This window comes from Eucalyptus grandis, chromosome 5 (genome assembly GCF_016545825.1).
Source record: "Eucalyptus grandis isolate ANBG69807.140 chromosome 5, ASM1654582v1, whole genome shotgun sequence".
Lineage (NCBI taxonomy): Eukaryota > Viridiplantae > Streptophyta > Magnoliopsida > Myrtales > Myrtaceae > Eucalyptus > Eucalyptus grandis.
In genome coordinates this window covers 55804776-55831222 of record NC_052616.1, presented here as the reverse complement: position 1 = coordinate 55831222, position 26447 = coordinate 55804776, and the positions used below count along the sequence as shown (strand labels likewise).

Sequence of the window (26447 nt, the reverse complement as noted above, 5' to 3'; positions counted from 1 at the left end):
CTGGCACGGGGATTCCACTTTGACTTGCAAGAGCCCTTTTTTATGGAAACTTAGTCCAAAATACAATTATCGAGTATGGAAACTTCTAGATGTCACATAGCCACCGGCAAGATAGGTGAAGACCTTACCAAATGAAGAGTTTGACCCCTTGCCACGAGATGTTATCTTGACCATGGTCAATATCTAAGCACAAGATTGGCCACCGAAATGGACCATTGGCATGTGATTTTGATGACATTGATCAAAGGATAAGACTATTGATATTTGTTTTGATATTATTGTGAAATGGATATTTATACTATAAATATAGCTATGTTGAAGCGTATATAACTCATTTTCTTTTCTTATAAGTTTGTTATATCATGAAATTCAATATAACAAGTTATGTTTTGTGTCTTAAACATGCATAGCAAATGTTCAATTTGCTTAGAAGAGATACACACTGCTCATTGAACTGATTACCCACGCCTTTCCTTCCTAAAATTTTTGGTTTCCTTGGTTAGCGGCGTAGAGTAAAAGCGCTACATGAAGACTTATGGGAGTTGATTTTTGTATGGTTTGAGACTACATCTTTTTGGGTGGAATGATGGCTGTGCCATTCCCTATATTTTTCGTCCTTTTTGGGTTGAAGGACAATAATTGCAAATATATCTTCAATCCGAGGCTTCCAAGTAGAATTGTTTGAGACATTTAACTAAAATATGGTACCACTAGTTTCCTCCATCAATGCTTGCCCGATACTACTTTTTTGGGGAGAGATTGACAACAATTCAATAGAGACTAAGCCTATTTTAAAATCAATATCTTCCTCAAAACTCAACTTATTTATATCAAATCAACCTTAGATACGGCACACTCTACCTCTTTTCTTTCTTTTCTGCAAGAAAATGCTGCTACTCTCCCTTCTCCACCGCTGAGAACATTTGGCCCTCTTTTTATTTCCTTTTTATTTCGACTTTTCCTTTCTTTAAAAAAGGAAAAGAGCATTAGAAGTCCTAAAACTTGTGACAAAAGTGTGATTGAGTTCTAAAATTTTTTAAAAGTGCAATCAAGTCTTAAAATTTTTCATGAGAGTGCAATTAAGCTTTAAAACTTTTAAAATGCCATCATGTCTTAAAACTTGTCAAATTAATCCATCTAAGCTTGTATTGATTGCACTTTTGAAATTTTGACCGGTTGTATTTTTGTTATAAATTTTAGGATGTTGAGTGCACTAATTTCTTTTATCAAAGATGTGATGGGACTATGCGGCATACTTAGCCCGTCACAGTGCACACGTTAAATGAGATCCAACCTGTCCTTGACTTCAATAGAGCAAGTCTTCTTGTGGACAAAACGAGGAAAACTCCAAATTCAGTTGACTTGACTGACTTATGGTATAAGCAACATTTCTTGTATAATCAAATGTCTTGTAGAGTCAACTACTAGGAGGTCACAATAGGGGCCCAATAGGGGATCATCACCTTGTACACGCTCAATGGGATCCAATGTGTCCTTGATGTCAATTTGCTCTACAAGTCTTCTCTTGCTATCAAAACAAGGAAAAACTCACAAGTTAGTTGGCTTGACTGACTTATGGTACGAGCAACCTAAGTGGCTTGTATAATCAAAGTTTCGTAGAATTACCACCAAGGGTTGCAATAGGGCCCAATAGGGGAAAAGAAGGATCCGCAAAAAGAAAGTCTTGTAAATTTCCTTTGTTCCTCCAATAATAACTACATCATGTATATTTAGCTGAATTGCAAGTGTAGACTTGTGGTTTATAAAAAAAGCCAAAGTTCTAACTAGACACACCCCCATATAAATATCTTCTGAATATCTCTTCTTAGCCATCCAATCATCAATACCTCGTCTTATAATTCACTATGTATAGACACACCCCCCATACAAATATCTTATGAATATCTCTTCTAGCCATCCAATCATCAATACGTAAATTTTTCCTCCTTCTTAAGTTTTACCAAACAATAACTACAACTCATGATGGCCCAAACAATAACTGCAACTCATGCTAGTCCTCAGTATATAACTAGAAAATTCCTGACAACCTTTTCTAGAAAACCTTTATTTGACCAAGCAGCTTCTACATCATATAAACACCATTTTACCAAACAATAACTACAACTCATGCTGGCCTCAAGATAAAAACTAGAAAATTTCTTACAACCTTTTTTTCTAGAAAACCTTTATTTGACCAAGCCCTTCTACATCATATAAACACCATTCACATTGGAAGATCAACTTAGTTATTGTCGCTTGTATGGTTGGTCCATCTTTTGATCTAGTCTTCCCTTACACACTTGCAAACGGCAAGTGCGAACTATCATCCTCCTCGCAAATTAGATTTTCAATTTAATTTTTAGTGAACATTTGTCATTGTCTTATAAAACTTTAGGTAGATTTCATTTGATAGTTGGTGTTTTAGAGATGTCTTTTATCTAGCTATCTATGTGAGTCTCCAAATTTAGCCCCACAATTGCCTTCAATTTAAGTGCAGAGATCAAATCCAATGATGTTAGGATTTTTCAATGCAAAAATCGCTGATCTCCTTAGAAATGACTAAATATTTATGAATTTATCAAAAATAATTGAGGTCATGAGATAAAAATAGGGCTTATCGATCTATTTATCTATTGTAGTGAAAAAAAAAGGGGGTTTTAGACTTTTGACTAGACAAAATATTAAACCATCTACACATTGCACTTTGATTATGCCAATGTTACTTAGATATAGTGTCAATTGAGAAACGTGTATATGATGGAGAAGGGCAAAATACTAAATAACTAACAAAATTGGTAGTCAAATACCCAATAACTCAGCAAAATATTTCAGGATTAAAGTCCAATTTGTTCTTGTTTGCAAATCAATTCTAAATATTTTAAGTAGTAAGTATATTGGAAGTCCTAAAGCTTGTTATGAAAATATAATTAAGTCCTAAACTTGTCACGTAAGTGTAATTGAGTCCTTTGTAAAATCATCAAAAAACTATAATTAAATCCAAGACTTGTCAAATTTGTCCAATAAAATCCTTCCGTTGATTTCATTTTCTTGAAAGTTTTAGGGCTTGATTGTACTTTTTTGAAAGTTGTAGGAGACATTTGCACTTTCGCGACAAGTTTTATAACTTGATTGTACTTTTTGAAAATTTTAAGACTTAGTTGTACTTTCATAATAAATTTGATGACTCAATTGCACTTTCATAATAAGTTTTAGGACTTCCAATGTACTTGTCTTATAATTTAATGTAGCAATTTCTGATGACATGGAACTCAATGTAGAGAATTCATTTTCTTTCGAGCATCCTTATTACATTGATGAAAACTTATGTAAATTTGACTATGTTATTTGTAAGTAGTCATAAATGTCTTCCATGTCTCTCTCTCTCACTCACTCTCTCTCCCTCCCTACCTCCCTCCCTCCCTGCTAATCTCCAATTTCTGTCCACATCATTATCCTTGACTTATCTTTCCAAGTCTCCACTTGAGATTGAGGACGAAACAGTCCAAATTCACTCAACATCATTCAGCTGTGAACCCACGGCAACGTTACTAGAATTTCGTCTAATTCAATCTATGACGTGAGTCACGCTCATTTGAACAAAATTATTCAGTGAACTTAGCACGTGTATATATATACATCAGATCGAATAGTTTTCTTGTGAGTTCACTTCCTTGCGTAATGAACTATATATTTATTATGTTTATGTGATAATTTCATCGCTAGACTTGTAGAATGACCATTGAGGTAGGAATAAATGGACTTGCCCACCCAGGAGGTGATAGTGTTTATGGATAATATCTGCAAGAGGTGCTTTGAAGAAATGATACTATTTAGTGTTGGAATCTAAGATATTGTTTTTTGTCAGAAGGAAACTACAATGTTAAACGTGCCTAATTGACAACAAATCAAGTTTAGCGGCCATCTTGAGACAAGACCGTGAGAGTTACTGTACGATAGATTAACTAGGGCAGCATCTAAGTATATTGATGAGTATTACAAATTGATTACATTTGTCTCCAAATAAATATGCGTCACTCATGTGAAACGTTTTGAGGGTTGGCTTTTCCTTTGACAGTCGCATCAAATTATACGAATCAATTTTCAAATTTCGAAATTATTGCTATTATTACCGTAATTTTGATGGAAAATTCAAAACTATAAGCACCACCAAAATCCCGCCCATCCCATCTCTCTCTCTCTCTCTATTTTGATGGAAAATTCAAAACTATAAGCACCACCAAAATCCCTCTCTCTCTCTCTCTCCATCGACATCATTGGTATACATGTTTTGACTTTTCCTCTTCCTGTCTCCACGTAGAGCCAAATAAGAACGCTTCAACGCAATTGACTTTGGTCAACGACCTCGTGCGAGGCAATGCTGTCTTCCGTCCTCACCGTCCATTCATTCCGTGGAGATTACAATGCCCACCTAACTAACCCCACCTCCCTGTCGCGGTAACGTCTTGACTTGGTCAACGACCGCAGACCGGGTAGTATTGAATTGTCGAAACCCCATTTGACAGAGCAAAACTTATATAATACAAGAGCCTTCACGATTTTAGATATCAATTTATATGTTACAGAACTCCTAAATATGTTGCGAGGAATAGTATTTCAAACTTATAATGCTCAAAATTATGTGCTCGAATTTTGATTTGCAATGGTGCCCCTTATATTAATTTAAGAGCATGATGGTGTGGTGTGGTTGATACTTCTCATTGATAAGAAGATATGGGGGTCTTGCTCTATCGTGCACGGACAGGGATCTAGGGGGCCACCTTGGCAGGGGTAGTAGGGTGCCCACGCCAAAGACTTTTCAGAATTTGTGGCTCATATTTTATTGATTGCTTGGGTTTAAGTCTGTAAATAAGTACTAAGTATATATAATATTTCTCTTATAATTGACAGTCGTAATAGAGATGTGCGGATATTAATTATAGTAAAATTTTTTACTAGATTTAGCCTACTTTAAAAATGAATCAAATAAATCCCGTGTCTTGATTTTTCTTTCTTGCTTTTACTCTTTATTTCATTGCCTTTACTTTATTTTGTTGCCCTGAATTCTAACGCATGAAAATAACGGTTTTCTGGACCTGGTACTGTTCATGCTGCTATTACTTATCCTAAGAATTGATGTTCATCAAAATTGATTCTCCGCATGCTCTGTTCTTCCTACAATCTTCTGCCCGTACTCGTGCGCAAGCCCAATCAATTCATCAGCCTGGCAAACCATGAGTTCTTGCTTCACCATCTTCCTCTCCCTCTCCTTCTCCTCTTTCTTCTTCTTCGTCTTCGTCCAGAATTTCAGTTCTGAAGCTGCCCCCACTTATCTAAAGCATTTTTGCGCACGCATTAGTTTCTTCACTCCCAACTCCACCTACGAGTCCAACCTCAACACCGTCCTCTCTTCCTCTCCTCCAACGCCACGACCAGCACCAACGGCTTTGCCACCGCCACCGCTGGCCAGGACCGTCCCGACCAAGCTCATGGGCTCTTTCTCTGCCGCGGCGATGTCAGCATCTCCACGTGCAGCGACTGTGTGGCCACTGGAAAGCGTGATGTCCTCCGAAGATGCGGCCTCCAGCGAGTCGCCACGATCTGGTACGACGAGGGCATGTTGAGGTACGACAACAGGTCTTTCTTCTCGTCCTTCGAAACGAAGCCTACTTACACGATGCCCAACACTACGAACGTCACTGATCCGACCCGGTTCGTACAAGTCCTGGGACAGACCCTGGATAAAATCAACACAAGGGCTCGCGACGGCGGGTCGGGGAAGAAATTCGCGGTCGAGGAGGCGAATTTGACGAGCCTGCAGAAGCTGTACACCCTCGCGCAGTGCACGCAGGACTTGACGCCGTTCGACTGCAACCGGTGCCTTCGGGATATGATCTCGAACCTCCCCCAGGATAAGCAAGGTGGGAGGAGTTTCACTCTGGTCTGCGGCGTCAGGTTCGAGCTGTTCCCGTTTTATAATGCCTCGGCCATGGCGGCCCCGGTGCCTCCGCCATCCCGGCTTCCGCTTCCTCCAGCTCCCGAGACCAGACCTAAAAGTAAGTGTTTGATTTTATTATTTTTCTTCCTCTATACAATAAATATCTGATCTATTTAATTTTTTGGTAGACTGGTTATTCTACTCAATAGTTCAAATTCTCAGATTCAACTTTTTTTAACAAAAATAAAATGTGAAGCGCTGTCAATGGTTCAAACATATCAAGTTTTGGGATGGATTCTAGGGGCTTTCCTGAGTCTCGTTCTCTCTCTCTGTCCTCTCGATTTGATTGGTGATGTAAATTTTTCGTGTCCTTTTTTCCTTTTTCTGTTTTCTGAATTTTACGGAAGTTCATTTACCTTTTTGAGCAGTTCTACATCCACTCACGAGATTAGACTTTAAATAACAATTGGTTAAATGTCGCTCTTAATCAATTAATGGTTAATCTCCTACAAACAAATGGTGCACTCAGATGGGAAGGATAATTACCGAATTAATACTAGATTTCAAATCAGATCTAAATATGTCAATTTTACCAATATAATATTTCCGATCAATTACTAACATGATGATCAGTCATGTTGAGCCATTTTATATGGCATACTAATGTGAATAACTTTACTCTAAACTATGTATTACACGAACTACCGTATTAGTGATCTCTGGCAATAATTGATTAGAAAATTATATTGAAATTTTATGTAAAGATTTATGATTACATTATCGATATCATGAAAAGGTTATGTGCAAAACAAGAACTTAGCAAATGCAACTATTTAGTCCCCTTGCTGTACTTAGGCCTTACCTTATCGAGATCGACTTTTAGTATCCAGTTAAATTCTTATTTTGAATATAAGGCCTTCTTACCTCAGTTTTTTATGCAAAGGATTATGAAGGCGAGTGCATTGTTAGGATTGATTTATCCCCACAAGGAAATAAGGAAAATAATGGAATTATGAGAGATGGACAGTTATGGATTAAAGCTTAATTTCTTCTAAATATTTGCTCTTTACGCGTACTCATTATCTTTGTCTTTTGGCCCGTATTTTAAGGCACCTTTTTGCTTGGTAAATTGCCAATCTTCATGCGCTGGTCTTAGGTCTAATTCCGACCTAGTGAAATGAAGTGTTAGAATGTATAAATATTAAACATGTTTTCATCTAAAATGTTTTAAAATTAGTTTGGCGATGGTCTCATATATGTAATGGTACGTGTGCAGGAAAAAGCAACAAATCTACCGTGATTACCATCACCACTACCATTTCTGTTGGAGGTTTTATAATAATTCTCTTTCTCACTTGTTGGATGCTTCGGAGAAAGGGAAAGAGGATGCATGAAGTTTTCAAAGTAAAAGGCGGTAAATCAACTATTTGCCTTTATTTTTTCTGCAAACTATCTATGTCATATAAATGAGAAAATTATTAAATTTCTTTATTTTTCTTAAGGAATCAGATATACTAATCATACAAATTAAGAGTATGTTTGATATATATGTAGCATATATAATAGAAAAGATCAAGGACAGAAATCTGATTCTTCATGCTCTTTCAACCTTCAAAACTATACTCGACTTAAAAGCAATCATAATGCCACCAATAAGATGAATACTCTGGGCATGTAACAACTCATTTCTGACCTTCTAGATGAAATACATGCAGCAATTCCACAAAAATTTCACCAAATACTAATGAAAATCCCTCCCTTTCATAGCCCGCTGCATTAGGAAAACAAAGCTGAAGGGCACTCTGATAGACTTGGTTAGAAAGGCTGCATCCAAAGAACAAATGGGATCTTATCTCAGTGCTTTCATGGCACAAAAAACAGAGAGATTGGCCTTGATTAGAAGACTATATGTCAATTCCTTGAAATATAGGTAGCTCATCTTGTATCGCCAACCAAAATATGAATCTTAACCTCAACAAATTAGATGAAAATCAAATTAGCTGATACCATTCAACTCTTGTGCCTCTTTTCCTCACAATCTCCCAAGCTGAAGAAGAGGTAAGAATGTCACAAGAAGCAGTAGTGTAGGTACCTTAGTCTTGTAAAGAAGACTTTGGACAAATTACACAAACAGCTGCCTAGATTGATATCAAGTCTTCGTACCTCGAAGTGGGCCTTCTCCATTCAGAGCACAAATAATATAAGCTGCTTTTGCAATTCAAAGAAGAGCAGAATCATAAACTAGTCTCTTTGGAAATACATCTAGCAAGATCCCATTAGGATGCCATGAGTCATGCTAGAGGGATATAGATTCCACATGACCAACCGCATAACGAGCCCTCAAAAATTTCTAGCATTTAGCAATTCCCTCAAAGCATAGGTAGCATCTACACTGCACTTAACAAACCTAGCATTACCTTCAGTATTGATGATAATTTAATTTTTTTTTCTACATGACTAACCAAGAGGGGAAAGATTTCACTGGGGTAATGGGACATCAATGCTAGTCTAATCCAATACTCTTAATTGTGATCATGTTCCCAAGCACTGCATTTTTTGGTAATGTAGATGAAAATGAACTTACCACCGTGGAGTCCTTGCAATTTGACTTGGTTACAATACAATCTGCGACAAATGATTTCTCTCCTAAAAACAAGTTGGGTGAAGGTGGATTTGGTGAAGTTTTCCAGGTACGTATTACATATTAGTGGTAAACAATCAAGAATGCTTTACATATGAATTAAACATAATGGTGCCGAAGAGAAAAGGAAACATGTAAAGATTTTATTTGTTAGTTTTTTGAGAAGTTGTGATAAGGAATTAAATGATAAATTCAAAACAATATAGGGTAAACTTCCTAATGGACAACAAATCGCGGTGAAGAGGCTATCTCAAAGTTCAAGACAAGGCGATGATGAATTCAAAAATGAAGTTCTATTAGTTGCAAAGCTTCAACATAAAAACCTTGTACGACTACTTGGATTTTGCTTGGAGGGAGACGAAAAGCTACTCGCCTACGAGTTTGTGCCAAATAAAAGCCTTGATTACTTCTTATTTGGTATGTTGTATTTTAACTCTCTTATGTACTTTGCTTGAAATAAAATGTTCCAACCTTCACTAGCTGTGGAAAACTTGAAATTAAGAGATATTCTATCCTTTCAACTATTTATAGTCTTTTGTTAAGCTACCTTTGATCGATAAGAGAAAATATATCCGCCTTGAGTTTTTGAATGGTGCCACATGCTAGCACATAATGAGTTTTGGTGCAACAATGCAGATCCTCAAAAAAGTGATCAATTGAATTGGCCATTACGTTATAAAATAGTATATGGGATTGCTCGAGGAATGCTCTATCTACATGAAGAATCTCGTCTCCGGATCATCCATCGTGATCTAAAATGTGGCAATATCTTGTTAGATAGTGAAATGAACCCAAAGATTTCAGATTTTGGCATGGCAAGGATTTTTGGAGTTGATCAAACACAGGCTAGCACAAATAAAATCGTGGGGACTTTGTAAGTCTTAGATTTTGAATAGATAATTTTGTAATTGGAAACTAGACTTGCTCATTTTATCTATTTAAGGATGATCATTGATCTACATCTAAATTTTCAATGTACATTTGGCTAATGTTTGGTTTTGTAGTGGTTACATGTCTCCTGAATATGCCATGCATGGACGGTTCTCAGTGAAATCCGATGTTTATAGTTTCGGTATACTGCTTCTAGAGATCATTTGTGGCAAGAAGAATGGCTTCTATGACCAATTTGATGGGGGTGAATATCTTGCTCGATATGTAAGTTTTGCTATGCTACCCGGCAACACACTTTTTGTAATTTTGGTCAACTAAAATTGAAATTCCTTTATAAAAACTTAGTCATTCAGCCAACAGAAACACTTATGGTTCTATTCCTTAGTCATATATGGTTTTGCAAGAATCAGACGTCTTGCTTGTGAGTCATTGAATTAATGCAACAATTTTGTGAAGATTTTTTGTAATTATTCATGCAGGCATGGAATCAGTGGAGAGACGGCACGCCCTTGAAAGTGCTGGACCCAACTATTGTGGATTCAAATTCAAGAGATCAAGTGCTTCGATGCCTACATATTTGCTTACTATGCATTCAGGAAGATCCGGCTATTAGACCCACCATGGCAACCGTAGTTCTCATGCTCAGTAGCAATTCCATTACCCCACCATCACCCCGACATCCAGCTTTCTTTGTCCAGAGCAAAGTGAGGGGACTAGGCATCCCAATGGAAGGGCCTGGATCAGACCAATCCACCAATAGGATTAAGCTTTTGTCAAACAATAACTTGTCGCTTACGGAACTGTACCCCCGGTGAATGGCGGTGTAAGCGAGATCTTTCCTCTTGGATGGTCTCATGGTGAGATTGCTTAGCCTTCCACCATGATTTTTTGTGAACCATAAGCAAAAGTATATGTATTTGGAGAATAACCTGTTATTTGCCAAAAGGGGTCATGTGCATTTTAAAGAAGACTCTACATGTGTTATCCATCATAGTTGTTATGATTCTTCTAAGATTGTGTTACTACTTGAGGCTAAATCATACATCAATCCATTGTAAATTGGAACATTTGTACATTATTATGCTTCTATAAGGCTCGATACTACTCTTGTCTAAGACAAAATAATCAAATTCATTAACTAACCCACTAGACTACACATTTCTTCAATTGTGAAATTAGTTGGGCTTCAGTGTTGTTAAAGCTATACTTGCATGTTGTAGGTGCTCCATCTTTGTTAGGCTTTTCTCTAGGACACTAATCAACTAGGGTGGGATTTGCAAGCCCTTTATTGCAGAATGCAAATCTCACCAGGCCCTTCTCTTGTAAAATCCAACTTGTCTACTATTATTGTGAGGCCCATCATTTAGCAGATTGAATTATTAGGGCCCAAAGAATTGAAGCCCTCCCTTGAAACCGATTGTCTAACTCACCTCAACCCTTGTGGGCTATCCTTTGTTCGGAAACCCTTTTTTGCTGTTCGGTGATCATACTTGAAGAAATGAAAGCGATATGTTCGATTCTTTGATAATAGTATAGCTCGAGGCAAAGATTATCCATTTGCTTTGTGGTTGCACTTTCTCTTGCGATATCAACAATAAATTTGTTGCAGCTGTATCTTCTTAGTTATTTGATCAATTGAGGTGACTTTTTAGTTAGTTGTCACGGTGCTTAATTAGATTAATTCTATCAATCTCCTTATCATCTCAACGTTTTTGGCGGCAGGTTTCATGAAAACCTCACCAACCACAGTCAGATGATGTAAATTCGTCTATAATGAGAGTTTAGGACTAGCTTTGACATTTTAGTAAGCTTTTGCCCATCGCTTATCGGTTTCTTCTAGTAATGTTATCTCGTTTCAGGAGAGTAGTAGTTTTTTGGAAGATTTAGAAAGGAAAATGGGGAAGCAAGTGGACTGATGTTGTGGACGTGTTGTATTGAGACTATTATATATATATATATATATATATATATATATATATATATATATATATAAACATGTAAATGTCATTAATCATATGTAGTATAGAAGCTTAGAGCATACCCCGGCATTACAAACTTAACTAATGATGCGAGAATAGGGAGGTAGGAAGCCTCCACATAGTGGCCAACAAATATTTGCCACAGAGGGTCTACAATTTAGATAGGTGAAACCTTACCTCTTACAATTTTACGTGTCCTAGCCAAAAAGAAGAGGCCTCTAAATTGCTTATTTTGTAAACGTCTATGGTTACACTTCATCCAAATACAATACATAGTTGCTAAGAAGGATACCTTGAGGAGCCATGTTCCAATTTCTTGCCCTTGGTGGCTCTTATCATTAGATGAAGTTCAAAATCCCATCCTCTTGAAGAATGCCAAATACCATTCTATGCGAGAGGATACTTTGCCATATACTCCCATTCTAGTTATACTCGAAGAACAAATGAGTTCACTCTTCTATAATAGAGATATAAAAGTTATATTGAATATCAATTGAAGGCTTCCATTGTGATACAGCCATTGCCGTTGTATTGACTCTGTTGAGTGTTGGTACATCACTTGTTCAAGCATTAGATTATTGGGATCCATTTACTTAACCCGGTAATTTTCTCATAGCATGCATTAATTTAAGGAGCTATCACTTTCCCAATTTCTGAAAAGAATCACCCTGAACATGATGCCCCTACGTTGGATTAGGAATGCTAGAATGTACGGTAAGCAGCTTTTGTCATGAACTTGCACCCCTACTTTCGACCTTAGCCTCTGAGGTACGGAAATTAAGCTTCAATGGGATACCAAAATTTGAAGTTTGTCGCATTCTCCACGTCACGCTCGAAGCATTCAAATAGCTCCCGCTAACTCATTATATTTGTCTCCATTGCATATTTGTTGCGCTAGGGTCTCGTCCGGCACACCCCTCATAATCTGGCAGATACAATGAAGACTAATAACGGTAGCCAACGCTCTCTCAAGAGAATCTATAATCGTTTCTATGTACCTGTGCTTCTCCATCTGCCTTGAGTTTTCTTTGTTGTTTCACTTGGACAAACCGAATTAAGTTTGTAATATTGGAATGCCTCGGCCTTTCAAAATGTTGAGGTCTTCCCTTAATAATTATAGCTCGTCCCTAGCTTTATTTTTTATTACCATGCATGAATCTTACTACATTATAATCTTCCGACTGAAACTTATTCTTGTAGGGTGCATTTATTTCCCAAAAATTATTTTCATGAATATAGTTTTCACATTTTTTTGATGTTTGCTTCACTTAGAAAAACAAGTCAATAGAAAAAAGGCTTTCCTACAAAAGTTTAAGTTTAGAAAAATGATTTCCCCTTTAAATGAGCCGGAAAATATTATCCCAAATATTTTCCTAGTCTTTGGGTCCTTGGTTAATAAAAGTTTGTTTAAATATATTTTTAGAAATATATAATTTTTGAATTTTTAAATAAAAATCATTAATTTTCCTTTCTTTTTTCTTTTATTTCTTTTCCTTTCTCCTTCATCATTCATCAATCTTGTGCCTTGGTGATAGCCAACAACCTAGCGACCAGCCATGACCTAAGTCACAAGCTCGAGGCTCAATTGATCTAGGCAAGCTTGAGTTGGTCGAGGCTTGTGACACCTACTTTTCAACTGCATATAAAAGAAAGTTAAAAAATTATTTTAATTAAATTTAAAAAATAAACAAAAAACAACAAAAAAGAAAAAAAAAAAAAAATTGCTTAAGAGGGATTGGGTTGGGCACGATCTCAGCTTTGGCTCGGCCCGAGCCCGCTCTTCCTCCGGGCTCATCTTTGCATGTGAAACCCTAGAGAAAGGAGAGAGAGGAGAGAGTAGAAAAACCAGAAAAGCGGAGCGGAAAACGAGGAGGAGAAAGACAGCATGGTAAAAATGAGAAAAAGCAAAAGAGAGAAACCAAAGAGGGAGAGTGAGGACCGGAGAGGAAAATGGGAGTCTCCAGCACCGTCGTCGTTGTCGGCAACCCCGCTTGCCCAGTCGAGGCGGCATTGTCACGACCCTAACTAGAAGGGTCGCCCGTGCTGCCACCAACCACACCTCTCCAACAACTACCATCCTCGATGACTGCCGCCATGCTAGGTCCTTGCCGTGTCGAGTCATCCCCCGTCGTAGCACCAGCCTCGACCCACCACGAGATCCACCGTGCGTAGGTGTTGTTGCCTCACTAAGGCACGTCGTCGAGCACTCGTCTTTGCTTCCTCCACCGTCTGCTTGCCGTTTGGCCACTAGATCTTTTGCCGTTCGCCATCGCTCGCCGCGGCTGTTCCGCCACCAGGCTGCTCGAGTCTGCCATTGAGCCCCCGTTACCGTGCCGTCACTTGCTGTCAAGGCCGTCGTCGCCATCGCCGCCACCAAGCCCATAGTCACTGTCCATCCGCCCAGCGACGCCTCAACCGCAAGCAAAGAGAAAGATGTCCATCGGGTTGCGGCGGGGTAGGGTTTTGGCCAAAAACTAGGTCGGGCGGATCGCGAACCGGTAGGGTTTTGATTTTCAGTAGGTCGCATTTGGGCCAAAGCAAGGTCTTTGGGCTGGTTTAATATTAGTTTCTTCTCTTGTGTTGGGCCGTGCTTATTTTACTTAGGTTTCTTTTTTAGGTGGGCTCATTTTTTAGCTAGACTAGGCCCAACGTTCAAGCCCAGTCCTATTGGGGCCTGCCAAATTTGGCCCTCCCCCGACTAAGCTTGAACCTAGGTCGGGTCAAACCGGACCCGACCCAATTTCCCATTTATTAAATTAATTTTTCTTTTAAAAAAATTAGAAATAATTATTTTAAAAAATTAAAAAATTAAAAACTTTGAAAATTAAAAAATGTAAGGTTTGGTTAGGAATTGCCGTGTCTTGCCTTTTTAGCGTAATTAGACCTTTATTATCTTGCATCTCGATTATATTGCATGTTTAATTTGCATACTTAATTATGTTTGATTGCACGTGCTAAAGTTTACTGCAATTATGATTTTAGTTGCAAGTTTTACTCTAATGATTGTTCACCCGCATGATTACCTCACATGTTAGTGGATAGATGTAAAATCAACCCAAACTGCCTAACAAAAAAAATTTCTCTTAAAATGAATAAGATTATGTACCGAAAGGCACTAGTTGGTCAATTAGTGTAATTAAGTTCCTGACCTTAGATTTTCTAGTTGCGTAGGAAGTGAGGTACACTCACATACCTCACTTGGTTTCTAGCCGACCCTAATAGACTAGTGGCAACTCATTTTTGCAAAATTTTTAAGGATACCCTAATGTCACGTGAGGTATGGGCTTGGGAGAGCTCACACCTAATCATGCGCCTTAGGTCCGTCATTTAGGCAATACCCTAAACCTACTTGGTTTTAAACCTCAGAGGACTTAGGCCAAAATTAATTTTGTTCAAAAATATTTTTATTTGGTAGTAGGGATTCCAGATACGGCCCTAACACTAAAGGTTTTTTTTTTTTTTGGCAGTATGGGAGGTATAAGGGGAAGTCTTCACTTACCTTTGTCTTGTAGGGAGGTGTAGGAATGTATGGTTTATTTTTTATGTACGGAGTGTTGTTTGCTTATAAATTGTTGTGCGTGTATCATTTGCATTCCACTACACTCTAACAAACACGACTTGCCTCCAGACCTGGGTCTCATAGGATCACTTAGGATGGTGTTGAGGTGAATACCACTCTGACTACAATCATGTAGTACGAGTCGCACATCTCAACCTCGAAATTTCTTTCTTAATGTCAAAGGTCCCTATCTTGGTTTGCGATCATGCGACACGGGTCGATTCTTTGACGATGCTGGAGTCATGGGTTACGCAACCTAGCAATAAGTTTGATGGTTTGGTCCGATGATCCTATGGCTCCATTTTGAGCTGTATAGAGTAGAAATCGAATCATATCCCATGTGCATGTCTATATAATTGAAAAAAAAAAACAAAACAAAGACAAAGGTTGGTGCCCATTGTAAGTATCATTTTCATTTCTATTTGCTTATTTTGTATTGAACTTTCATTTTGAAATTCGTGAATATCAATCGATTGCCCTCAGTGCTGTAGGCTTGTAATTGAAAAAAAATGGCAATCACTTTTGACAAGTGAACATTGAATGCAAGTTCCAAACACTTTGATTGGGCCATGTTGAACACATCGTTTTGTTTAAATTTCTAGTTATGGGCTCGAAATCGCATTCAAAAAAAAAAGCTTGCAAGTTGTGATTATATATTTGGGCACAAAAATTGAGATTACATTTTTAATCAAATTCTTTCCTTTTCACATTTTGGGACAGAAATGCAAATCACATTTGGTGTAAAAATTTCTCAAAATAGAAGTCACTTTATTTTTTGCAAGAGTAAAATCATAAAATCAATCTCTTCAAAAAAAAAAAATTAATGCCACTTTTGCATATGAAACTTTTAGAATAAGAGTGAATGTTCCATTGATAGCCATTGATCAATCTTTTAATGATGTCCCTTCTCTTATGATAAAATCTTGGTGAAATGCTAAAATCTTGTTATAAGGACTATGGAGCATGTATCGTTGCCTTGATTTTGCTGTAAGAAGTGACCTCATTAAGAGATCATTTTCTCTCATTCACGTACTGACATCATTTTCATTTTGCAGATTAGGCGTGATACTCCCGGACAAGAGTTGATTCGTGTTTGACCACATAAAGAAGTTAATCTAGAGTTAGAACAAGAGTTGATTTTACTCTTATCTGTACAAGAGTTTCTTGTATTTTATTATTGTTCTCATTCTTGTTAAGAATCATGTTTCCATTTTGAGTTTTGATCGTGAATCTAATTGTTGTTTTTGTAAATCACGCGACTCACATTTTTCAATAATGGAATTCGGTTTCAAGAAACTCATTATAAAAAAAAAAAAAAAACACACACACACACACACACACACACAAATTCAGAAATGTTTCAAGCGAACCTTTACGTCTATCTTCCAAAATGAATTTCAAGAAAACGTTGCTTAAGGCCCTCTCTTCACGTGGTCGCTTTCTCGGGAAGGACGAGGAGTTTATCTGAGATTGGCATCAGCCCCTTCTAAAAGATAAAATCGTAGGCTCACAGAACTTGAGGAGCAAGCATGCATCAAAGTTTCGTCAATGCCAATCTTCCATAAAGGTGAAACGAAGTTGAATTCCATTCTAGGAAGTTTCTTTATTACCAAATGCCTTAGAAGTCAGAATAGCCTGTCGATCTCGTTCACTTTGCATGATGAGACAAATGAAGGGAGTTGCCAAGCATGGCAAATTTGAAGGAAGAGTAAACTGTATCAATTCTAATTATTCATTTATAATACCGTTTCTAACATGACTTTCTTTTTATTGTCAAGAAGACATCAAGAGTAGTAAGTTTTATAACATTCCAACAAATGTGATGGTGCATTATTAAGTCCTATTCATCTTAAACAAAGAAAGATTCAAATGAAACAGAGGGCAATATTATCCATTCTTAATTATAGGCAGATTGAATCATGCGATTGTTGGGGTAAGTGCTCCATTACCTAAATTGATGACCTATTTGACCAATTGCAAGGAAGTTCGGTCTTTTCTAAAATTGACTTAAGGTTAGGATATCAGTTAAGGATTAAGAAAGAAGACATTCCTAAGACCGTGTTTAGGACTCACTATGGACACTATGAGTTCCTAGTTATGCTATTTGGATTGACGAATGCCTTAGCTGCATTCATGAATTTAATGAATAGGATATTTAAGCCTTATTTGGATCAAATTGTGATTGTCTTCGTTTGATGATATCCTAATATGTTCTAAAGGACCTAGAAGAACATGCGTGGCATCTAAGCGTAGTGCTGCAATCAAGGCTTAAGAAATGAATTATGGATAGTAAGTTATGAATTTGAGGATTAAGTTATGATCATTTGAGCTAAGTAGTGACTTCCTATTGAGGATCTCATTGGAAGTCTTGATGCATTACATGGAGGCATTTAGTATGTACCTAGATGTGAGTGCCCTCGTCTAAGGCTGATGATCTCCATTGGCCCTTTCGATAATGGGTGGCAATGACGACAGCACCCACTAGCGTGCCCTACCCTGCCCTACCCTCTTCTCTCTCTCTCTTAAGTTTTGTTTTTTTAAATAAAATGTTAGCTTTTTTTGTAGTTTTTTAATCTGATTTAAATAATATTTAAAAAGAAAACAATAAAAAAATGTCAATTAGGAGAGAGAAATTAATTTAAAAATACCACGTTAGTATTTTCTTTTAAATAAATTAATAGTGTTAACTTTATGATTTGATTATACTTATTTGATAAGTTTCAAAACTTGATTGCTCTTTTGGCAGATTTTATAACTCAATTGCATTTTTTGTGATAAGTTTTAGGACTTTAAGTAACTTATTCCTAAGCTCTATTTGTCTCACAAATATTGAGTAATTTGAAAAGTATATTTTAAAAAGATCTCTTGTATTGCTTGATTTAATTATAAAATGAAAAATGTTTTAATAATCAACAATAATTTATATATGAATATTTTCATAGATGATTAAAATATTTTTCGTTCATTAGTTTTAATAAATGATACAAGCAATCTTTTACCAAAAAAGAAAAAACGATACAAGCAATCAATTTTTGAAAAATATTTTCAAATCATTTATTTTCTGCAAAACAAATAGAGCTCTTCAACTAAACATCACACTTGGCCAATTTAAATACATTATTGACTGAAGAAGGAATGCCGTTGTACAAGACATTATTTATAGATGTTCAATTATAGTAGATGCACTTGTTCAAAATTCATCATCTTGGAAAGCAACTTCCTAAAATCACATAATTCAAGTTTTGTCTAATCTTGTTTTCATTTTAAGTCAGAACTTACCGTCTATATATTCGGATCATATTAAGAATGTGCAAAAGAATTGAGAACCGCTCGGACCGCCTAGAATTGGACCAGATCGAACCAGAACTAATGGTTCACATGGGGGCCGGTTCAATTCCGATTCCAATTTAGTGGAACCGGGTGAGTATCGGTTCGGTTCTCGGTTCTAAGCATGGAATCGTCTGCCCGCTCGCTCATCAAAGGCGGGCGAATAAGTAAGTATTTATAAAAAAGAAATTTCATTTCAATTACTTAATTATTTTATAGTTTTTTGACCAAATATATATTTAAATATATGTATATTCATAGTCATGGACATTATTGACTAATTTTGTCTCTTTAATATGTATTAGAATTAATCCCCTACTTTTTTTCTTTCTAATCGAATAATCCATTTACTTGCTTGGTTAAACAAAACAAAATAAACAATGGCTCGTTTAAGAATATAATTAGGTCTTGCCTTAGCCATTCCCATGATTAAATTAGGGCGACGTTGAAAAAGATGAATTAAGTAATTAATGTTTTAACTTCTATAGAGGTTAAGACTTTTAACGTGAAGTCTAATTCTCCATGTATTTTTGATGTTGGGAAACTTTCAAAGGACTACACCATGACTTTTGAATAAATTTTTAGCTAACAAGTATTGTCTATATGTTTTGCCTTATAATTTTCAATCATTAATCAAATTCAATGGCTCACAATTTAACCTGAATATAAGGTCGAACAAGCTTTGTAGGAATTTGAGATCAGTTCTATGGATCTACCCAGAAACCGGACTATTGGGATTGCGGATCGGTTCCATGGATCTATGCGGAAATTGGACCATGAATCAACGGATGGGTCTCAGTTCCAATTTTCGTGACCGATCCTTAGTAGACAGTTTCCAATTTCAAGACGGGAACTGCTTGCCCAAATGATGCTCATCCCTAGATTATACATCGAAACTTTCAATGTGTGAAAATTTAATTTCTTTTTTATATGCAAACAAGAATGCATACTCCGAGTTCGCTGAGCATGCATTCACATAAAGTCGAATTGTCCACATAGAGGAGGCCATCCGCATCCAACGACCTCTCTAATGTGGAGCGTGACGGTGCTACGCTACTAGGTGCGAGAGCATCTATTGTGGAGGGGTAAGCTGTTGGTAACAAAAAAGGATACGATCATCGGAGGGTTACTGTAGCTTTGCTCATGCATCGCAAGTTTAGTCCTCGGATGTTACTATTTAAATGTAACAATCATTTGGATGGGGCCATTGAATACGTCATACTTACCTCACAGATGACAAAGATCTCATTCCTTTTGCACTTGTACGTGTTTAGGTTGACTACAAACAACACGATCCTTAAGGTTTTAGGGGTTGACAAATTGATGGAGTGCGGGAAGCATTATGGACCATGCATAAAATATTGGTGAAAGTCTCCTGTTTCACGCCCATGTAAAATGGACGTTCGGAACGCACTTCTGCTCAAGTATGCCTTCAAATTAAATGACAAGTCAAGTCCAATTCGTTTAAATAGAGGACTAGCCCGTTTACACGATGGAGGGGCTTCAAATTGGAAGTCCAGTTTTGTGGTAGAGTCTATACATTTTTGGGCTTTAATAGCCCGATCTACTAGTTCATTGGACTCTAAACGGCAGTGGGGTTGACTTTAAATCGGAGAGCCCAGTCAACACTGCGTTGCACTCGGCGATAAAAGGTGCGACCTCCCAAGAGGGGAGAGAAGCGCCGGTGAGATAGATTAGCAGACTCAAGTTATCTGACTCTAGTAAGCAGTTGGGTTTAGATCAAGATTGAATCTTTAATAGATAATATTGCGGATGTAACATGCCACTTTCCATTAGAAATTTGGACGGGATATTAATGAACATGTGACTATTAAAAAACGTCGTGTTTATCTGTATCTCTTGCTAATTGAAGATATCGGTGCAAAATGAAATTTACAAAAGTTGAAAGAAGATTGTACATGAATTAACAAAGTGGCCCATCCTTTTAGTTACATTGAACAAACACAATTATTAAGCTACACACACCCTCTTCTTTTCTTGTTAAAATAAATATACATTCATTACCAAAATAATAAATGAAATGATTTATATGAAATCTTAAAAGTCATTGTAATAAGGCAAGCACGTAGGGCTCTAAAACAAACTACAAACCAAAACTTAAGGTATACCGTCAAAGCATAATTGGCAAAGCTAATCGCATGCTCATTCTTCAAGGCTAGATTTGTGATTGCATCTAAGAGAAAAGATCGATGATCAATCATTGAATCACACATCATTATCAATAACGAGCACACATCGGAATCTCTATATATAGTTATGGTTTTACTTTTGTCAGTGTGCACCTAAGTTTGGCATTCTCGACACTAGCACCATATGAAAGCAACATAAATATGTTGACAAGCTTAGATCTCACACCTATAAGAGTGAGCCCTTTAGCATATGTGACGCCAAAGCTTTTAACAAAAACACATTGAATGAGCATAAATTAGACATTGAAAGTCTCGCGAATATTATTGAAACTAGAGACATGAATATTTATTCATTAAAGCTCTTAAATCTAGAATTAGATTGGAGAAAAAACTCTCATGTCTAACATCAAGAGAGCGAAACTCCAAGATCTCAAATTAGATTGGGAGAGTAAGAAAGAAACAATAAGAAACAAACGGAAAGCAATTAGGGAGGGAGGGAGAGATTTGAGGGAGAGATTTAGATCAAATCTCTCCCCTCTAGAAGTTGAAGAGATCAAGGAAAGTTAAAACTCAGAGTGGGTGGGGGGGGTTGGAACGCTACACTCATCTTTGAAGAGACCTATTTTACGCACAAATTCGTCTTTTTCTTCTCGCGCGAGTACACTCACAAAATTCGGCCATGTTCTAGCTGATGAGTTTCTGGTTGTTGCTTCTCGAGGGTTATCTGCAAATCCCTCTCCAGGATCCATCTTTCACAACATTGTCATGTTGACGACTGCGCTCGTGGTATATTGCGTACAAGATCATTTGAGCAATTCCCAATCCTGATCAAGTGCATTCGGCACCTACATCACCATGATTACTCATTTTATCACATCAATTCTGCAATGTGGAAGTTCTTGCGAGCTCTTGGCATGTAGAAGGCTAAGTAATTTGATTGCCGTGTAATAAAGATGGTTAACTTACGATGACAAAGGGATCACTATTAATCAGGCCGAAAACGGTCCAGCTAACCGCACACAATAAGCCGAATAGCGATAGGAAAAAGGCATGAACTCCACACTTTTGTCTTGATCACTAATCGCTGCACGCAAAAACAAGGAAAAGCCAAAGTAATAAAGCCGAACACAACGTTTTGATTAGGGGTTTAACTTGGAATCACAAAGACGGCTAGGATATTACGGACCCACTTACCATGATTGAAAGAGGCGAAGCAAACATGGCAATGGCGAAAATGTCGACGAACACGCCGGTGAAGAGTTTCCTGGTTTTCCATCAAACACAAAGAAGGAGACGAGGGCGACGGTAGAGAATATGGCGACAGCGAGAGCGACGAGTCCGAAAATCTTGGTCCTCTCCATCTTGGGAGCGTAGATGACGAAAATTAGCACATATGCGGACTCAATAATGGCTCCGGTCCCGGTGATGGTTGATAGCAGAATGTTGTTCGGGAAATAAACGGCAAGCCGTACCTGCAAAGATCTAAGCTTTTATCTGGAATAAAATGATGGCAAAACTGATGTATAGTATAGTAAACATATCCTAAGTTTCCATTTACTTTTTGACCAAAGTTCACGTGAAGATTCCATTTCCTAGTTCAAAACGTGTAATCGTTTAAACCCAGAAACGCCCTTGGATTGACGAATAGATTAAGAGAAGAAACTTGACAATGACACAATTATAAATGAAGCGTTTCTGAAGAGGATGAAGTTTGTCACTTTCAAAAAATGAATCGTCAAAACGCATAAGACCTTCGAACTTTATCCTAAGCAGTCCTCCGACTTTATGTTTTAAGTTTTCACCTCAAAAATTTAGTAAAAACTTCCATTTATAACGTGCCGGCACATTGTCGGGCCCTGTTCTCCCATGAAATTCCACCATGGCGAGGTGGCATGCCCATCTCTGATCAATCACAACGCGATCAAGGTGGGAAGGTCTTAGAAGACCTCGTCATTGAGGCTATTCAAGGGTTTGAACTGTTATCATTAAGGACGGGAATCCTTTACCTCCAAAAATGCTCCCATCACTTGTCCCATTCATCTATCGAGACCCATGTATGCCGACCTTAAGGCCCGGCACAATGCGGGAGCAAACGATAACTCCCTCCACAAGCCGATGAAGTCCTCGCCTCCTCCTCTAGATTGGCGTGACCCGCCAGCTGTCGTCCTCCGTCATCATCTCCTCCTAGGTTTGCGACAAATCTCTCTCTCTCTCATCAGCGATATGGTTCGAGTCGGCGTCAATCTCATGAGAGATGGGAAGAAGGGTAGTGAGTGAGGTACATTAAGGAAGGCGAAAGAGGTCACGAGAGATGGAAAGAGGGCAGTGAAAGAGGCACCCACAAACACAGAGACGTAAGAGAGAGAGAGAGAGAGAGAGAGAGAGAGAGAGAGAGAGGCGCCGTGAAGAGGGAAAGGGTCGTCGTCCACGGAGGCTGGTTGGCTTGGCGGTGGTGAGGGTTCAGGTGTTGCGATGATGGTGGCGGTGGAAGGCACGACAGTTGTCCGCTGTTGCTTTGCAACGGAATGAGAGAGAGGATGATACACGACAGGGGATTGCTTTGTCAATGGAGACGGACCGATAAACAATTACAAGCGATCGGAAATACCAAGTTAAGCAAACGACTCATTTTCCATGCCAAGTATGTTGACTTTTAAGCAACAGCGACCCGGAAACAAATTAGAGGAACTACTAATCGTTTTGATGATGAAGGGCTTCGGAGTGTACATTGAGGGGCTTGAAAAGTTTAAAAAGGAAAAATTCAAATAAAGGCTTGAAGTGCCATTATTTTTTCAAATAATTGCCTGAAATGATCAAATCGTCTCAAATAAAGGTATTTGGCTTGTTGGTGATTACTCCGACCATTGGAGAAGGGTATTTTGATCAAAAAATTGTAACTATATTTTTCACCTTTTTGATTTTTTTCTTTTTCCTTTCCTTTTTTTTTCCTCTTCCCTCCCCCGACCACTACTCTCGATGGTCTGCCTCAAGCGAAGGACACCCTCACTGACGTGGGGTGAGGGTGGCACTCGCCCAACGTCGACGAGGGCAACCCTAGCCTAAGTTGGCAAGGACATGCGAAGGCAAGGGCTGCCCTTACTAGATTTGGCAAGGAATGCCCTCACTCTATGTTAGTGGTGGCTACCCTTGCCAGCCTAAGCGAGGGCGTCCCTTGCCCAACGTCGATGAGGGAGGCCCTCACCTAAGCTCGGTGACCTCCGCTATGGCCAACGGAAGGAAGGGGAGAAAGAAAAATAAAAAAAAAAAAAAAGAAACAGAAAATAAAAAGAAATATATAAAAAAAGATTAAATTAAAAGGCGAAGACACCCTTCGGTTTGAGAGGTTATGCCATTTTTTCAAATTAATATGGTTACTTTAAGCTCTTATTTAAAATAAAATTCATTTCAAATCCCTATTTAAGAGAATGAGGGCACTCTAGACTCTTATTTGCAAATTTTCCAAAGATTAAAAAAAGTTCGAGGACAAACAAAAGAAGGGATAATTGCTGCCACCCAACAACACTCCAAAAACTTTGGCATCGTCGCGTGATGGCCCTCGGCCATTGAACTTGGACAGCGCCGCACGAGAGGCCTCGAACTTTGGAAAATTATAAATTACCCCTATTTAAATTTGGATTTTTGTTGCGGTCACTCAGTTTTCTGTTTGCATACCAGTCAAGTATCACTAAAAAAAAAAAAACAGACTCAGCAAGTTTTCTTGACCATAATAACCTTTACTGAGTCTTCTTAACTTCATCAGTCATGCATCCTCTCTATTTTCTTAAATTCATTAACCATCTAAAAGAGGTTATTATAGTCAAGAAAAAGGAAACGTCAAATTCCATTTTTAGGTGCAACTGTGCAAACTCGGAAGATTAGCAGACTGAAGGGGGAAAAGGTAATCAAAGTTGAGGGGGGTGTTCTAGGATTTATAAAACTTTTGAAGCTATCATGCAACGATACCAAACTTCGAAAGGGTAACTTGTAATTTTTCTAAGTTTGAGAGTTATTTCACAATCATACCCAAATTCAAGGGCTTTTCAGATTTCATCTTCTCATGGAAAAAAAAAAAAAACACACCACGAAAGTTAGATTTTCCTTAGATTAGAACCTAACTAGAGTCATAACATACATGTCAAGTTAACATCTGGTCTTACCTCTATATATTCCTTGAGAGTCTGCCACGTCAAATTATTAACTAATCTAGTAAAGCTACATTTTTATACTCTTGACATCAGTTAAGGCCAAAACATATGAGCATGCGTTTGATTACATATGAGTATCAGCCCACGGGCGACAAAAGTCCATGAGTCGACATTTACGGAGGGTTGCGTTGTCTTTTACCAAAAACGATCAAATTCAGGGGAAAAGAAGAAAACAATGATATGACCATGAAACTATGCCCCAATTCTGGCATCATTAGAAGCGTACCAGCAATAGAGAAGACAATTTAGCAGAGTGATCACGTATGGAGTGCCCGAGAACTGCTCGGTCGAGCGGCTCCTTATTATCCTCTTGAATGTAATCCTACAACATCATTTCCAAGATTGTATTTCACAAATTCAAAATAGTAATAATCAACTCACAGAATATCTGCGTTAAAAGCATCCTGTATTACTTCTCTACATGGTTCATATGCTCTTCATATACGTACATATTATCTATTTCACCTATAAACTTAACTTTTTGGGTAACATTTTTTACATGGTGTTAAAGTCAGATTCTGTCTTAGTTTATTTCGTTTTTGCGGCGGCTTTTTTTAGACAATTTTCACATGTCTCATTCATTCTTAATCGGGCTTGGGCGGAAGAGTTGATGTTAGAGTAAATTCTATATTAGATCGGGGTTTCTAATAATATGAATGGAGCTAAAGTTCACATTGATAACGTTAAAACCACCTTGATGGAGCAGCAGCAACCTCTGAGGCAAACGAGGATAACAAGGTTGTCTAACGGAGAAGGAGCGACGTGACCGACATGGTTTTGTATATAAACAAGGACAAAGTGACTAGCAAGGTTGTCTATAAACAAGAACTATGCAACAAGGTTTTCTACATAGAATCAAACTAAAAAAAAAAAAAAACCGAAAGAAGATGCATTCGACACGATGCGCAGGAAAAGAAAAATTATCAAAATCACAATCAAATGTATGTCTGTGTCTGTATTAGGGGAACGACTTACGTTGGTGCCAAGTACATGAGAAGTGCAGTTGCATTTGCTGAAGAGAAAACCAAGGGAAGAGAAGATAATCAATACAAATGCTAATAAAATGACGATTATTCCTACATAAAAGTAGCTCTTTGTCGACCAAAAAATCGTGACGAACCATTTTTCTTTTTCCCGTTGGAAGTGTACATACTCTTGGTGACTAAAACTGGTTAGTCGCCTGAAATAGGTAATAGAACTAGATGTTCAGTCACCGGAAACCAGCCTGTGGCAGGCAAGGCCAGTCGGCCTAGCATGGCCGGTGGCCAGCAAAAGGAATAAGAAGAAGAAGCAAAAAAGAAAAGAAAGAAGAAAAAAAGGAGAAAAAGTAAAAAAATTAAAATTATATTAAAATTTATTCTTATCAACGCCGACAATCCTAAGTAGTATCGTTGGCTTTCACATCAACGATTTTTGGTTAAAATTGGACGCATAAACTCAATTGATAAGAAGTGAAAATGTTTATAACTTAATTAACAAAATTGAAAAGTTTAAGACTCAACTGACAAAATTGTAATAGGTTTATGACTTTTGGAAAAAAATTAGTCACTAAAACTGGTTAGTGGCCTAAAATAGGTTATAGAACAAGATGTTCAGTCACTGGAAACCATCTTGTGGAGGTGACTGAAATTTGTCGCCGGATGTCAAATTTCTACCGAATAAAGAAAAACAAAAAGTGAAAGTATTGGCAAATAAAAAGAAGAGATGTAAAGAGAAGAAAACCTACCGATGATGCCGACCGCGAAACGAAGAGGACCCAT

At 37.7% G+C, this 26447-nt stretch overlaps 1 protein-coding gene and 1 pseudogene across 1 annotated transcript; one reads left to right on the top strand and one right to left on the bottom strand.

Moving 5' to 3' along the window:
• The first annotated feature begins 5231 nt into the window (after positions 1–5231).
• On the top strand, positions 5232–10412 carry LOC104447661 (cysteine-rich receptor-like protein kinase 10). Its single transcript, XM_039313928.1, is given in 8 exon segments — positions 5232–5406; positions 5409–6053; positions 7212–7349; positions 8504–8625; positions 8783–8993; positions 9213–9450; positions 9581–9731; positions 9947–10412. Coding segments are annotated over 8 exon segments (2016 nt in total). The 3' UTR covers positions 10283–10412.
• A 10790-nt stretch (positions 10413–21202) lies between these two features.
• Positions 21203–26447, bottom strand: LOC120294052 (annotated as a pseudogene).